Source organism: Lepidochelys kempii, chromosome 9 (assembly GCF_965140285.1).
Source record: "Lepidochelys kempii isolate rLepKem1 chromosome 9, rLepKem1.hap1, whole genome shotgun sequence".
Classification (NCBI taxonomy): Eukaryota; Metazoa; Chordata; order Testudines; family Cheloniidae; genus Lepidochelys; species Lepidochelys kempii.
The window spans coordinates 44,789,178-44,803,575 of NC_136388.1; the positions used below are offsets into that span (position 1 = coordinate 44,789,178).

The window sequence follows — 14,398 nt, forward strand, 5'->3', positions numbered from 1 at the left end:
ACTAACCAGTTCAGTGAAACATTTCTATTCAGGCTTAAAATTGGAATTCACACCAAGCCTTATGTAACTACAACAGTTTCTATTTATATTATATACTCTAGCTCCCTCTCCACTAGCCCATCTTAGTGCCCTTTCAATCACCAGAGCAAGGTTCGTCTCTCCCAGAACAGAAGGATCCTATTTGAGGTTTCCTCCCTAAATGTAGGCCTCAGTCTATAGAGAGCCTTTCACCCCTTCAAAGTGCATTCAGGGCTTCCCTCCACAGGCAACTCATGTCCTAACACATCATGACAGTACTAGATGAGTCTTACAGATTCCCTTCCCACGTTAAAGGATGAAGAGAGGGATAATTGTGATAGATCTATAAAGCTGTCTAGAACTCCTGTTGGATAACCATTTGGAAAAACACCAGGATCGTCTCCTGAAACTCCTCTGTGAAACAACCCTTAATTTCACTTTCTGACAGCAATTCAGCTGTCAAGGAACAGCAGGGAGGCTGTTGCATTTAGGGCTAGAAAACTGGCTCTTGAGTTGATGGAAGGATTTAAAATAATTGGATTTACCTGTAAAATGTAAGTTTTTAGCAATTCCTACAAATATGGCTTTGGTCATTTCTATTTATATAGCTCTGAATACCTCACCCTTACTCCAAAACAGCAGAGAGTAAAACTACTGATGTTAAAGCTGCTTCAATTCTAAGGCCCAGATCCTCAGAGGTATTTAGGTACCTAATTCCCATTGAAATCAATGGAAGTTGGGCACCTAAATGAGGATCTGTTCCTAAGTTACTGTCTCTGACACTGCTCCCTGCTTCCCCCATTATGGCTGTCACAGGTGTTTACTTTGCAGGTCTGGCTGGTAGCCCCAGAAAGGTTGACACTTTATTGGAAAATACATTTCAGAGTCTGTGGGTGATGAGCTGCACTTTGTGCAGAATACTGCATCCAGCAAAATTAAATAGTGCAACCATTATTTGGGTATTTGAATGGCTTGTTTGCCATGGCCTACTGTCAGGGATTCTGGGTGTACGCTGGTGGGTTAAACACAGAAGAGTGAAGTGACAACACAATCAGCCCAACTTGGAGAGCACACACAATACAGGGACTGCTCTCACTACCTCCTTTCAATTGCAGATGGCCAAGTAAACGTTTAATGGCAACCCTCCTTGTAGAGCCTAACTAAAGCAGGTCAAAAAATTTCAAATGCATTTAAAAAAGGAAAGGGGAGGGTGCTTCAAAAAGTGTTTGCAAAATGTCCTCCCTTTTTTCCAACCAGCTCTAATTCTAGTCATTGAGGAGGCAGGCAGCTTCCTGGGAGCTGAGCATGCACTGTATATTATATCCATTCCCAGTGATGAACTGCCAAAATCTGAAGAACCGGTTCCTTCAGTTGCTCTGGGTCTTCGGCGGCACTTCAGCAGCAGGTCGTTCACTCGCTCCGGGTCTTCGGAGGGACCCGCCACTGAAGTGCTGCCAAAGACCTGGAGTGCTGCCGGGTGAGTAAAAAGGGATTCTCAAGGGGAGCCTCCCCAGCCGGCAGCTCAGGCAGGCTGGAGTTTGCCCAACCCTTAACAACCGGTTCTAAACCGGCTTCTAATTTTAACAACCAGTTGTGCGAACCGGCTCCAGCTCACCATTGCCCATTCCCCTTCCCTTTGTGTGGTGTGTCTATTTTGACTGTTAACTCTTGAAGTAGGGACTGTCTGCAAGTCTGTGATGGTGCAGTGCCTAGCACATTAGGGTTGGGACCTGAGATGGGTCCCAGGCACTACTGTAGTGAACATGACTGTTAATATCCTTACGGATCTGTCACAAGAGGTCACCTACCAGCATGTCAGTGTTTTCAGTTTAACTTGGAGGGAAAAAAACCTAACAGACTAGAGGCTGCAGAGAGTGTATGTCAACTGTCACATTGCAGTGGCTTAGCCAGTAGATATCTGCTCTCTTGAGTGTGTCAATCAAACTTTGCTTGAGGAAACTCTGGTCTGGATTTGCAATCATTCATGCTAGATCAGGTAGTTCTACCACATGATAGCCCAGATAATTAGATGTACCAATGGGACAAGAATAGGGTTGGCAGAATTTGAGTTTTATTTTTTATAGTGTTGATGGATAATATCCATGTTTATTTTTAAGCATTTTTAATTTTTATATACTGTAGCGCAGTGGTTCCCAAACCTTAACAACCTGTGAACCCCTTTCACTAAAATGTCAAGTCTCACGAACCCCCTCCTAAAAATTAATATTTCCAGGGATTTTCTCCTTTACCTGAGTATAAATTATAAAAGGAGTGATCTTGGAAATATAAAATTTGTTTTTATGACATGCTTATTACACAATATTTATTAATGATTATTTATCATTACAGTATTATTACATTATGAAAACGGCAACATCTCACATTTCTGTGGTTGTACTTATGGGTTTTCCCCAGAGGAACAGGAAGAAGAAATACATTTTTTAAAATAGGCAAATGTGGATGTAAAAAGACATCAATTAGCAGGGGGCTTTGGTTGATCAGGTGTAGTACCTTTGTAACTTATTTTTTGCATCAGGTTAGATGAGATCTAGTTCTTATATTATGGGAACAAGTAAATAACTTTTCCTTATTCACTTTCTCCACACTACTCATGATTTTATATACCTCTTTCATAGCCTCCTCTTTTCCAAGCTGAAAAGTCCTAGCCTCTTTAATCTCTTCTCATAGGGGCCCCCTTCCAAACCCCTAATCATTTTCTGAACCTTTTCTAATGCCAGTATATCTTTTTTGAGATGAGGGGACCACATCTGTATGCAGTATTCAAGATGTGGGCATACCATGGATTTATATAAGGTCAATAAGATATTCTCCATCTTATTCTCTATCCCTTTTTTAATGATTCCTAACATCCCGTTTGTTTTTTTGACTGCCGCTGCACACTGTGTGGACGTCTTCAGAGAACTATCCACGATGACTCCAAGATCTTTCTTCTGATTAGTTGTAGCTAAATTAGCTCCCATCATATTGTATGTATAGTTGGGGTTATTTTTTCCAATGTGCATTACTTTACATTTATCTACATTAAATTGTTGCCCAGTCACTTAGTTTTGTGAGATCTTTTTCAAGTTCTTCACAGTCTGCCTGGGATTTAACTATCTTGAGCAGTTTAGTATCGTCTGCAAACTTTGCCACCTCGCTGTTTACCCCTTTCTCCAGATCATTTATGAATAAGTTGAAAAAGACTGGTCCTAGGACTGACCCTTGGGGAACACCACTAGTTACCCCTCTCCATTCTGAAAATTTACCATTTATTCCTATCCTTTGTTCCCAGTCTTTTAACCAGTTCTCAATCCATGACAGGATCTTCCCTCTTATCCCATGACAACTTAATTTATGTAAGAGCCTTTGGTGAGGGACCTTATCAAAGGCTTTCTGGAAATCTAAGTACACTGTGTCCACTGGATCCCCCTTGTCCACATGTTTGTTGACTCCGTCAAAGAACTCTAATAGATTAGTAAGACATGATCTCCCTTTACAGAAATCATGTTGACTTTTGCGCAACAATTTATGTTCTTCTACGTGTCTGATAATTTTATTCTTTACTATTGTTTCAACTAATTTGCCAGGTACTGACATTAGACTTACTGCTCTGTAATTGCCAGGATCACCTCTAGAGCCCTTCTTAAATATTGGCGTTACGTTAGCTATCTTCCAGTCATTGGGTACAGTAGCTGATTTAAAGGACAGGTTACAAACCATACTTAATAGTTGCACAATTTCACATTTGAGTTCTTTCAGAACTCTTGGGTGAATGCCATCTGGTCCCAGTGACTTGTTACTGTTAAGTTTCTCAGTTAATTCCAAAACCTCCTTTAGTGTCACTACATCAGTCTGACTCAGGTCAGCATGCACTTAGGACCCAGGTCCTAGGACCTTACTAGGAGGGTTGGTCAGAGCTTGAGTCCCACTGTGACTTGGGTCCAAGACCTGTCACTTTGCAGTCTGTAGGCAGCTCAAGCCCGACCCAAGTCAGAAGGTCTGGGTAGTGTAGCATGGATGCATTAGCATGGCTGTGAGACATGGGTCCAGCAATTGGAAGCTTAAGTTTACAAGACAGTGTGGACACTCAAGCACGGGTTTGGAAACAGAGATTTCTTAAGCTTGTATTCCACAGACCTAGGTATGCCTTTCCTGGAACGGAGTTGTATACCTCAGGATCCTCTATCAAACGAGACCCATCACTGGTCCTGAACAGACTTAAGAACTCATTGCAGTCACCTCATCTGAATATCCGCCAAGCAGTGAAACATAGGATAGCAAAGCACTGAAGTACCCTGGACCCTAAAGCTTTATAGCATGCTGAGACTAGGAAAACATGTAGTGTTTTAAGGCTGTATCTAGATTTAAAAGTCTAGTGTAGAACCAGGCAGTGTATATTTTAATCACATGCTTAGCTGAGCAAGATAAGTCTACACATTTTAAAAACACACCTTTAAATCCCAGTCTAGACAAAGCTTTAGCAATGCATTTTAACTATCAGTATTTTAAGCAGCACTTCCCAACTAATATCAACAGGGCAGTCATGTTGAAAAAAAAGAGTTGGTTGGTTGTGATCAAACCCTGGTAAAAAACAATCTATTCTCCAAGTCCAGACATGGCTTAAGACTCTGAACTGTAGCCTTTGCCGCAGTAGCAGTTAGCATAATTTTTGCTTAAGACTGTTGAATTGATTTTGATAGAATAAATGGGCCCAGAGAGTCCATGACCGTGTCACTGTACAACTTTAAATAGTTCAGCAAGGCTCAGAGTTTTGAGTACAGACACCTTGGCCTGCTTAATATCATGGCAAAAACCATTAGAAAATCCATGCCAAAGTTTGGTGATGTATTGATCAGGATACACAGGACACACAAGACCAGAGGTGATGAGCAGAATGGTCAATAAAATAATGTGAGGATGGACTAATCAGGCTTAATTTCTGACCCACCAATTTTTGGTCCACTGATCTCCAGTTTCCCACTCCTTTGTTTACCAGGCACAATCTCAGCATAGTCCATGAGTTATATCGGTAGCCCTTTTCGTTTGGGCTAATTCAGTCTGTCTCCGTTTTTGTACCTTTTCCCATCACTATTCATTGTTATGTAGTGTTCCAATCACCTATAAACCTTTATCTGCCACTTCTACACTTAGACACACAATTGGGGCTGGCCAGCTATCTCCCATTATTACAGCAGAAGACACACAGCAGACTCCCTTAATCCTATTCCAAACAAGCAGACACATTTGGCTACTTCTGAAGCCTCCAGAATGGCCTAATTGAGAGCACTAGTTAACCCTGTGACAAAGGTGCAGAGGACCATGGTGGAGGGCCAATTACTGGATAAGCCAGACACTGTAATAGCCACTTTTGAACCCGGTTGAACACTGCAAGCAAGGTATGGCAGCCGCTGCACCCATCTTATCAAACACAGCCATACTCCATGCTCACACAACCTTTTCCTTCCTCTCCTTCAGTCTTAATGAGCCAAGCTTTCCAACCTCTTAGCCACATGAAAATAACGGCTGAAACATCAGATAATCCATAATGAGGCAAAGAGGAGGTGCAGCTTTGACACATGAATAGGGAGAACACTGCACACTGGCAGATGTGACTGCATCCAAGAGGGGTAAAACCAGATAAAGAAACATTAAGAAAATCATTCATTGAAAGCAAGTGAAACGCTAAGGGGCTGAGGTGTAGAATCAAGATGCTCGAGGCAGGAAAAACAACTTTTTCCAGGAGGAAATCAGCAAGCGGCTCTAAAAGGGAGAATGAAAGCTCCAGCAAGTAGGTATAGGATGAAACTAGTGCAGTCAGACCTAGTCCATCTAGGCTGTTCTATACCCTTCATTGAGCATCAGCTTTTTAAGGAATACAGCATGCAGAGCTGGCTCGGGAGTCTACTTTTATTAGGTGTTGGAGTAAAAGTGGACTTAGCAGACTGGTTTGATTTAACGGTGTTGGAAATTATAAGTAGGGTGACCAGACAACAAGTGTGAAAAATCAGGACAGAGGGGAGTCTTATATAAGACAAGCCCCTAATATTGGGACGTCTGGTCACCCTCATTATAAGTAAGCAGTTCCCAAACTTACCTTTTGTATTTATTTGCTCTCACATTGAGCAGAGGTGCCTGCTGTCTGTACACTGCACTAATTCTGTATTCTGGGTCCTTCTGTTTTTACCAACTTGTTTCAGGCAGGAGTATCGTCCATGGACCGGAGCCAAACCGTCAAAGCCCATAAAGACAAAGCAAGGCTTCATTATTCCAGAAGATCATTTTGTGCAAGAGACTAGCTACAGGGCAGATTTTAAGGTAATTATACTTTTTTACAAACCCTGGAGGCCTTTTGAAGAGAACCCAAAGAAAATTCCATACCCCTTACATATTACCAATGTATTGTGGTTAGAAACCAAGCCATGACTTGAGCAAATGCTCTTCCCTCATTGCACAGTAGTCACCTCTTGTTTTCGGAGAGACCTGGCGGAGAGTCTTCATAACTATTAATTCAATGCTAAGGACAAGATTTTAAACTACACAGGAGTCAGGAAGTTCAAAATTATGGTTCCCACAGTAATCTTGACTCAGACATCTTCTTGGTCCGTAGTACTGTGTTACTGTATACAATCAATTTAATACCATCTGTACATGTGCAGTGTAGTCAAATTATGCTAACGTCGATGTTATCTGTTGATGTTAGGGTTTGCTGTGAAGCACATCTAACTTTGAATTTCCTGATCTGTGCATTTAAAATCTCAACCCTGACATTAATACCGCATTGTGTGCACAAACCTATGTTTGTAGGTATGCATGAGAGTGACGGTGGACACTGGGGCCACCACCAAAAAAATAGAACTGAGCATCTATGGACAGAGAAAGAGACTTCAGTCTCCAGTAATATCAAGATACCTGTTCTAAGCAGGGAGTGAGATACAGAGAAGCTGGGATCCTAGAAATGTTAGGATTCCCTGAGCTTTTTCATCCTCTTTATAAGACACTGTACTACACTATATAACAAGCTTACACTTCCTTGCCTACAAAGCAATTCCAAGGGATGCTGAAAAACCTACAAGCAAACATTCTCTCTGTTCAGGAGTTTCCCTAAGTCTCTCCTTAAATGTGTAAAGCAAACAGCATCCCGCCAACTGAGAACAGATTACATGTGAGCAATACCCCACTCTGCAGCCTTCTGCAATGCTACAGTACTTAGAGCCCAACCCCAAAGCTGGCCACAAGCTGCACCATCGACCTTGAACAGTAGATGGACATGGTCTAACAGGCAAGACAGCCTCAACACTGCTGCAAGGCAAACCCACTCTGTCAACCTCCCTCTCTCCCATTTGCTCTGAGGGGTATAGGAAGGTTTCTCCTGGTTTCTGTGGTGCAGCAAAATGGGAAGGACCAGTGATGTAGACTCATTAAAACGATGCATTTTAAGGCTGGAGTCCCTCTCATCTCACAGATGGCAGAAGATGAAGTTACTTTTTTCCTGTTCACCAAAAAGGTACCCCTCCCCCAAGCCTTGAGCTGAGAGAAGCCCCAACAACTAGAACTAGAATTAAAAGCCAAGGAGCTCGGAAAAAAATTTCAAACTTCAAAAATCTGCTCTGTGTTTTATTTCTGTAGGAGGCCCAGATCCATATTTGATCCATTGCTGTTGCATTCGAATACAACCAGCATCGGCCATAAACTTGAGACACTGGCCATACAGCAACATCATGTAGAGAAATCTAAATCTGGCAGAGGTGGTAGGGGTGCCAAGAAGCAGTGCTGCAGAGCTTACATCTCTTTCTGCTCTTCTGCCGAGTCCACTGGCACAGTGGCATCTGGTCAACTTGAACACAAAGTGGACACAAGCAGATCTCTGTACGGCTCTCTCTACCTTTCCGCCATTTGAGGAAGGGTTACTTGGGAAGCTAGGTGAAGAAATGGATTGTGCAACATTGCAGAATCCAGCCCTGGCCACAGAATTGCTCTCCAGCTTTGATGAAAAGTAAATACATACATTTGTAGCCCTGATCATTGCAAAGAAAGCCTTCCAACTGTGAACCCAATTAAATAGCTGCAGTGGAGTCTCCCTGGTGGTGACTGTCCCATTCATCTCCAGGGGATGTTAATTTAGAAATCAAATGGGGGCAGCAGATGGGGGCAGCAAATGGGTGTCAACACTTAACCATTTCACTGTGGATGATTTTAACGAACATACAGCTAATGTGCTTATCCTGTAATTGCAAACTGCCTTCCCCTTTTCCAGCGGCCTAAACTTCCAGCCTGCCTCAGACAACCCCTGCAGTGCACTTATATGTTTGCAGTACAAAATTCTGTAGCACATTGAAAATGACAAATGTAGGAACAGCATAAAATTGAATGTAATATCAAGGCCACACAAGGGACAAGGTTCTGCTTGTATTATTCATTTTCATATTTAATTCAAGAGCAGCCTCTAGCCCTTTAAAAACTTACTTAAAGATGCCACTGACTCGCCAGTCTGTTGCACTGGGGTACTGCAGAATGAACAGGCATTTCAGCAGAATTTAGGTCAATTGGACATTAGTGTACAAGGAGCCTGGCCCACAGAATCTGTCAGAATAGCAGGCAGATGGTACCACAGGAAGCACTGTCATCACAAGGGGCTGATTGAGGGGCAAAGAAGAAAGCATTACAGCTGAGCACCAGAGACTGTTGATTTTCCATAGCAAGGGAGGAGAGGAGAATGGTGCACAATATTAAGGCTAAGTTTTTCAAAGCCACCTGGAGGATTTGGACTTCCAGTTCCCACTAATTAGCTGATTCCATATCCTGATTCTGGTGCTTTGCTGAGAACTGGATTGAAGCTGAAACAATTTATTAACTCCCAAAACATTTAATGGGAAGTTGAGCATCCAGATCCCGTAGGCAGCTTGAAAATATCTCAGTCTAAAATGTCAAATAAAGTTGTGTCAGCTTCAGTCCTGTTCTCAGTGAAGTACAAAGTGTTTCAATACAGCCAAACTTTTTTTGGAGCGGAGAAGCAACGCCTGGGATGTGGTATCAGCAGTAGGACTCCAAGAGATTAAAGAAGAGAGAAAACAAGTGGATGTGAAGTCCACAAAGAACTCTCCAAATGAGGATCAGAGTAGTTTGCCTTGTTTGAGTCTTTCATAGACCAGAGTTAAAACTCATAGTGTGTTTGAATATTAAACTTTGGCCACAGTTTGTGTGATCCCCATCAGACGTTATTACAAGAGTTGACATTCTTATGGAATGCAAAGATAAAGAGGTCATAAGTTGCTGAACGGGAGCATTCTGGGCCTGCTGAAAAAAGAGGAAAGAGACGGACAGCAACAGCAGGATTGTAAAGGGGGGAAAAGACCTGCTAGAATCTCCGTGCTTGCAAGCATAGGTTTTAATACTCAAACAGAGCACAAAGCTGACCAAAATGTTGCAGTGAAACAAAAAAAACTTCCAGTGCTTCCACGTGACCTATGGATGCCGTGGGAGAGACCAGTTACAGACCCAAAACAGCACTTACTCCAGTCATAGGCGCCGACCACGGGGAAAAAAATAGCAGGTGCTTAGTACCCACCGGCAGCCAATTCCCCTCTTCCCCAGCACCTCTCGCCTCCAGCAGCCCTGCTGATCAACTCCTCCTGCCCACTGCAATCAGCTGTTCCATGGTTTGCAGGAGGCACTGGGAGGAGAGGGGCTGGGGCGTGCTCAGGGATGGGGTCGGAAAGGGGTGGAGTGGGGACGGGGTCGAGGGTGGAGCAGGGACGGGGTCGAGGGTGGAGCAGGGACGGGGTCGAGGGTGGAGCAGGGATGGGAAGAGGTGGGATGGGGTGGGGGCTTAGAGGAAGGGAAGAAGTGAGGGTGTGGGGGGGTGAGCACCCTCCGGGTAGAGGGGAAGTCGGCATCAATAACTTCAGTTATTGATCGGAGGAAAAGATAAAATCTGAAACGCATATGCATAGAGAGAAACCACCAAGGACACAAAATATTGAAGCTCTCCAGACTGAGCCAGTAATGGCCCTGTCTCCCAGAACAGCAGAGTACAGAGGCTTTTCTGTCATACCCAGCAAAGCAAACAGCATTATTGTGAGGAAAGCAATAGCTTGGCATGAAGATGATGCTTGGAAACAGCTAGATCATACAGAGTGAAGATACATTTTGAAGTCACTCGTGTTTACTCGGCCATAGAAGACCTTTAAAAACTATTCAGGCTTTTCCTTTTGCCCAAGCCCTGGCTTTGCTACACATGTGTGATTCAGTTAACATAAGAATAGCCATACTGGGTCAGACCAATGGGTACATCTAGTCCAGTGGCTGGTACCAGATGCTTCAGAAAGAATGAACAGAACAGGGCAATTATCAAGTGATTCATCCCATCATCCAGTCCCAGCTTCTGGCAGTCAGATGCTTAGGGACACCCAGAGAATAGGGTTGCGTCCCTGACCATCTTGGCTAACAGTCATAGAATCATAGCAGATTAGGGTTGGAAGAGATCTCAGAAGGTCATCTAGTCCAACCCCCTGTTCAAAGCAGGACCAACCCCAACTAAATCATTGATCGACCTATCCTCCATGAACTTGTCTAGCTCCTTTTTGACCCCAGTTATACTTTTGACCTTCAGAATATCCCCTAGCAATGAGTTCCACAAATGGTTTTACAATAACCTGTACATAGGATTTAGCTTGGGTTTTCCAGCTTTGATCTCCACAGTGGCTTTGTTTGTAATATTATTCTCTTCACCAGCATTTAAGACTCATCCCCAGAGGAATGCGAAAAAAACAGATCAATAGCTAATTTCCTTTTTTCCCATGTCCTGTTCTTATGCTCCTCTTCCTTGCTCCTCTTCCTCACTCCTCCAGCAGCACTGTTAGAGTAATTAAGACCAAACAAAACTTACATAGTTATGTTTGAGGCCAGCTACCTTCTGAATCCTGGGCAGGAGACACAAGTAAAGACAATTCCATTTAAATTCAGTTAGTCTCTTATTATGTTAAGAGACAGGCTCTTCAGCTATCCTGCATCAGTAGTCACCATCTGTTCACCACAGTGATACTACACTTAGGGTGAAATCCTGGCTCCATTGAAGTCAATAGGAATTTTGCTCTGGAGTCATCTCTGCCATCTCTCTCACAGTCCCTATTTGAAGAGCATACAATGTTACCAGAGGTAAGGTATCACAACCAAGCATGGAGAATATTCAGAATAGTTAACTTTTCTTCCTGAATGCTGCATGTGTGTGCCCAGACTGCAGTACACTTGCTATTTCATAAAGCACTGAGCTCAGACATTTTTGAAGAGATGTCTCTTGTTGGTGTCCTCCAAGCGGTTCCGATTTTGCACCATGCAGACCTCTTCTCCAGTCTCTGACTTTAACCAATCACTAGGCCTTTATGTATTTGCCTTTATGTTTGTGTGAAACAAATGTTAGCGAAGATTTGTGAAAGAGTCAGTAGTTCACTCTGTGCACATTGGCTAGGAAGCCATTAGCAACCTGCCAGCAAGAATCACTCAAACATGCTTGTCTTGCTATTGTAGACAGAGCCTCAAGTCCTACCTGCACCATAACCTTTAACTGTGTTGAAGGACGCAGTTACAACGAAGCAGCCCATCCAAACTGTTCCGGTCTTGCAGTGTGGATCTGATTGAACCAATTTTTTACAGTGATCTGGAACTGTGCTATAAAAATGGTTCAGTCTCATCTACAGTTCCAGACCAACCTGTGGAGAGGAGACCAGACACATTTGGGCCAAGAACCAACATGATTACTTTACCCAGAAGTGGTGCTAATGCATATTATGTCCCCTTTTAGATTCCAGAAGCGAAGACCAAGTTTTCCCGCAACCCTTCTGCAGTTTTCCAGGCTCCCTCTCGTATCCTCAACGTGTGAACCTGGATCTGGTTCACGTCCAGGCAGCTTAAATGTGGGTTGTTTGTAAAAATGTCCTGCTATGCAACTTTCATGCAGGGTGTTAAGATCAAAGAAACAATATTATCAAAAGCAGCTACAGTGAGTAATGATATATACATAATATCTGTGAATACACAAATCACGAAGCACTTGATTTGGAACTGGCAAAACAGACTGCAAGGGATGACCTAGTTTTTGTAGAAACAGGCTCATTACTATGCCAGCTGGTATCACATTAGGAGATTGACTTTGGGCAGCAAAGACAGCATTGCAGACAATGCCCCTACAGTTAGCTGCATTTGTGGGGGGAAAAAAATCACAAATGGAAATTATAACTAAAACCAAAACCAGTGCTATTTAACAGACCCATCTACAGTAGGTCAGTGAAAGAGATGGTGAATGATCCAAGCTGACTTTTGAACTTGTTTTTATTTTTTTTAAGTTTGAAATAAACAAGAAAGCATCTCACACATACATGGAAATACTACACCAAACAGTATAACTTCCGTGGCTGGCATGGATTTCAGTGGTGTTTTAGAAGTTTTTTGGCATGATAATACGCTGAAAAAGAAAATCAGACAAAAAGTCACTAAGGCTTCGTGGCTGAAAGCTGAATATTTCAAAGTTGGAAAGCCACCTTAGGTGTAGTTTGAATTTCTAAAGAACAAACAATAGCATGAGAGAGAATCAAGAAAGTCCTGAAAAACAATGCCTCAACTTGGCTCTTGTCTGACAGCAAACTCATTAGGTCAGCTCAGATAACTACTGTGGATTGTATGGGCCAGAATCTAAAATATTTATGGATGTAATTTGTAATGGTCATGCTTAAGGTATATGTATATAGTGTACATGGATTTTGCATAATGGAATCTGAAGATTCTTTAATAAAGGGATATGCTTAAACTTTTATTAAATACTATTTGCTTATGCAAGATGGAAAATATATTGCCTTGAAACTACTGAATTATTGCCTGTATATTGGTAATGCTAGTGCTAAAAATAACCACAGATGAATGTTACATGGATACTCTATTTAAAAAAAAGCAGAATGTAATTCACACCTTCATTTTTAAAAATGGACCATTTTAAATTTAATTATTCTAAAGATTACTTTTTTTTAAAAGATAACTGATGTGGAATTAACTTTTACTCATTCTGTTTTAATAACCCTTTCCTAGCGCTCGTTCATCTAGATTGTGATAAGCTTAGAGTTTTTATCTAAAGGGTTTATGCAATAGAGTTAATCTATTTCTAATTTAACATTTTTCCTAATTTTCTTTCAAAAATGTCATATAGAAAAAAGTTATAGTTTGTGTGTTAGAAATTTGTCTATTAGAATGAAAGGAAATGTTACCCTCAGACTTGACCAGTAATCAGTTATTCATTCATCTGCAACGAAACAGACTTTGATAAAATGGGAAGTTACAGAAATTTTCTCTCAACATTTTCCCAGCTCAAGTCAAAGGCTGGTTTAATGATCCTTTGGACTATACAAACACAGTCACATTGCCAATCATCTCCATAAGAACGACTCTTGAACTGGAGGCTGGTGGACTATATTTGAAATGTATCTAGAACGTACATTGCATTATATAGGAATTTAATGGAGCCGGTTCCATTAAAGCTGGTACGATTGAGCCACTAAGACTCAACTGTGAGTAAAGATAATATGCCCATTAATGTCAGTTTCTTTGGGATGGGGGAATGAAATTTCTTGCACTCTTCAGATTTTATGTTGGGACTTATTGCCAGATGAATCTGCAGTATTTAACATCAGTACTTGCAGAAAAAAAAATGTATCTATCTCGTTTTGGGGTTTTGGGGTGGGGGGGGATCATAATTTTTTCTGGAAACTGACTGAAATATTCAAACTGCACTAAATGTTTTGCATGTTAAATGTTTCTAAGAAAAAAAATGTATAGTCTGCTTGATTAATCTGTTTATAATGTTTTTAACAGTTCAGTTAATTTCACTCTTGGATTTTACTATTAGCAAAAAAACCCCAACACATACTGCCTACTCAGTTTGTTTTCTTAATTTACTATATTTCTACAAAACAGTTGTAAACAAACTGGTAATACATGAAGCTTGTATTTTATCAAATGGACTGAAAGTTAATTTAATAAAATGTATTTTGGCTACTGGTTCTTTTTCTAATCTTAATTTTGATGTAAAACATAGCATTGCACATCGACCTTCGACAAAAAGATCTGTAACTATTTTTGTGTAGATGTGTACTTAGACACACACTGATCCAGAAGACAGACTGTCTCCTAAATCACTCAAAACAAAGAAGGAAGTCCAAAATAATAGAACTGAGCAGCCTGCCTAGAACAATGACGCTGAGCATAGACAGGTGGAGAGAAGTGGAATCACTCAGTCGATGTTATCATTGTCTTGGAATGCCGCAGTCTATCAGACTGGGAAAGATTAAAAAAAATCCTGCACATCAGCAAAACCCGTCAGAAATCCTCAAGGGAAAAA

At 41.6% G+C, this 14,398-nt stretch overlaps 1 protein-coding gene across 5 annotated transcripts in view; it reads left to right on the top strand.

The window, feature by feature from the left end:
• MAP6D1 (MAP6 domain containing 1) overlaps positions 1-14,058 on the top strand; it is a 30,306-nt gene extending 16,248 nt beyond the window's left edge. For 2 of the 5 annotated variants that reach the window (XR_012160822.2, XR_012160820.2), the window contains 3 exons: positions 6,216-6,333; positions 7,645-8,011; positions 11,816-11,887. Coding sequence is in view for 1 of the 5 variants with exons in the window: in XM_073360062.2 (XP_073216163.2) it covers positions 6,216-6,333; positions 11,816-11,893 (196 nt within the window). In the remaining 4 variants the exon portion in view is untranslated. Of the gene's footprint in view, positions 1-6,215; positions 6,334-7,644; positions 8,012-11,815 lie in introns of those variants that run through there. The other 3 variants (XR_012160821.2, XM_073360062.2, XR_012160823.2) reach the window with 3 other exon arrangements.
• The last annotated feature ends 340 nt before the right edge of the window (positions 14,059-14,398 follow it).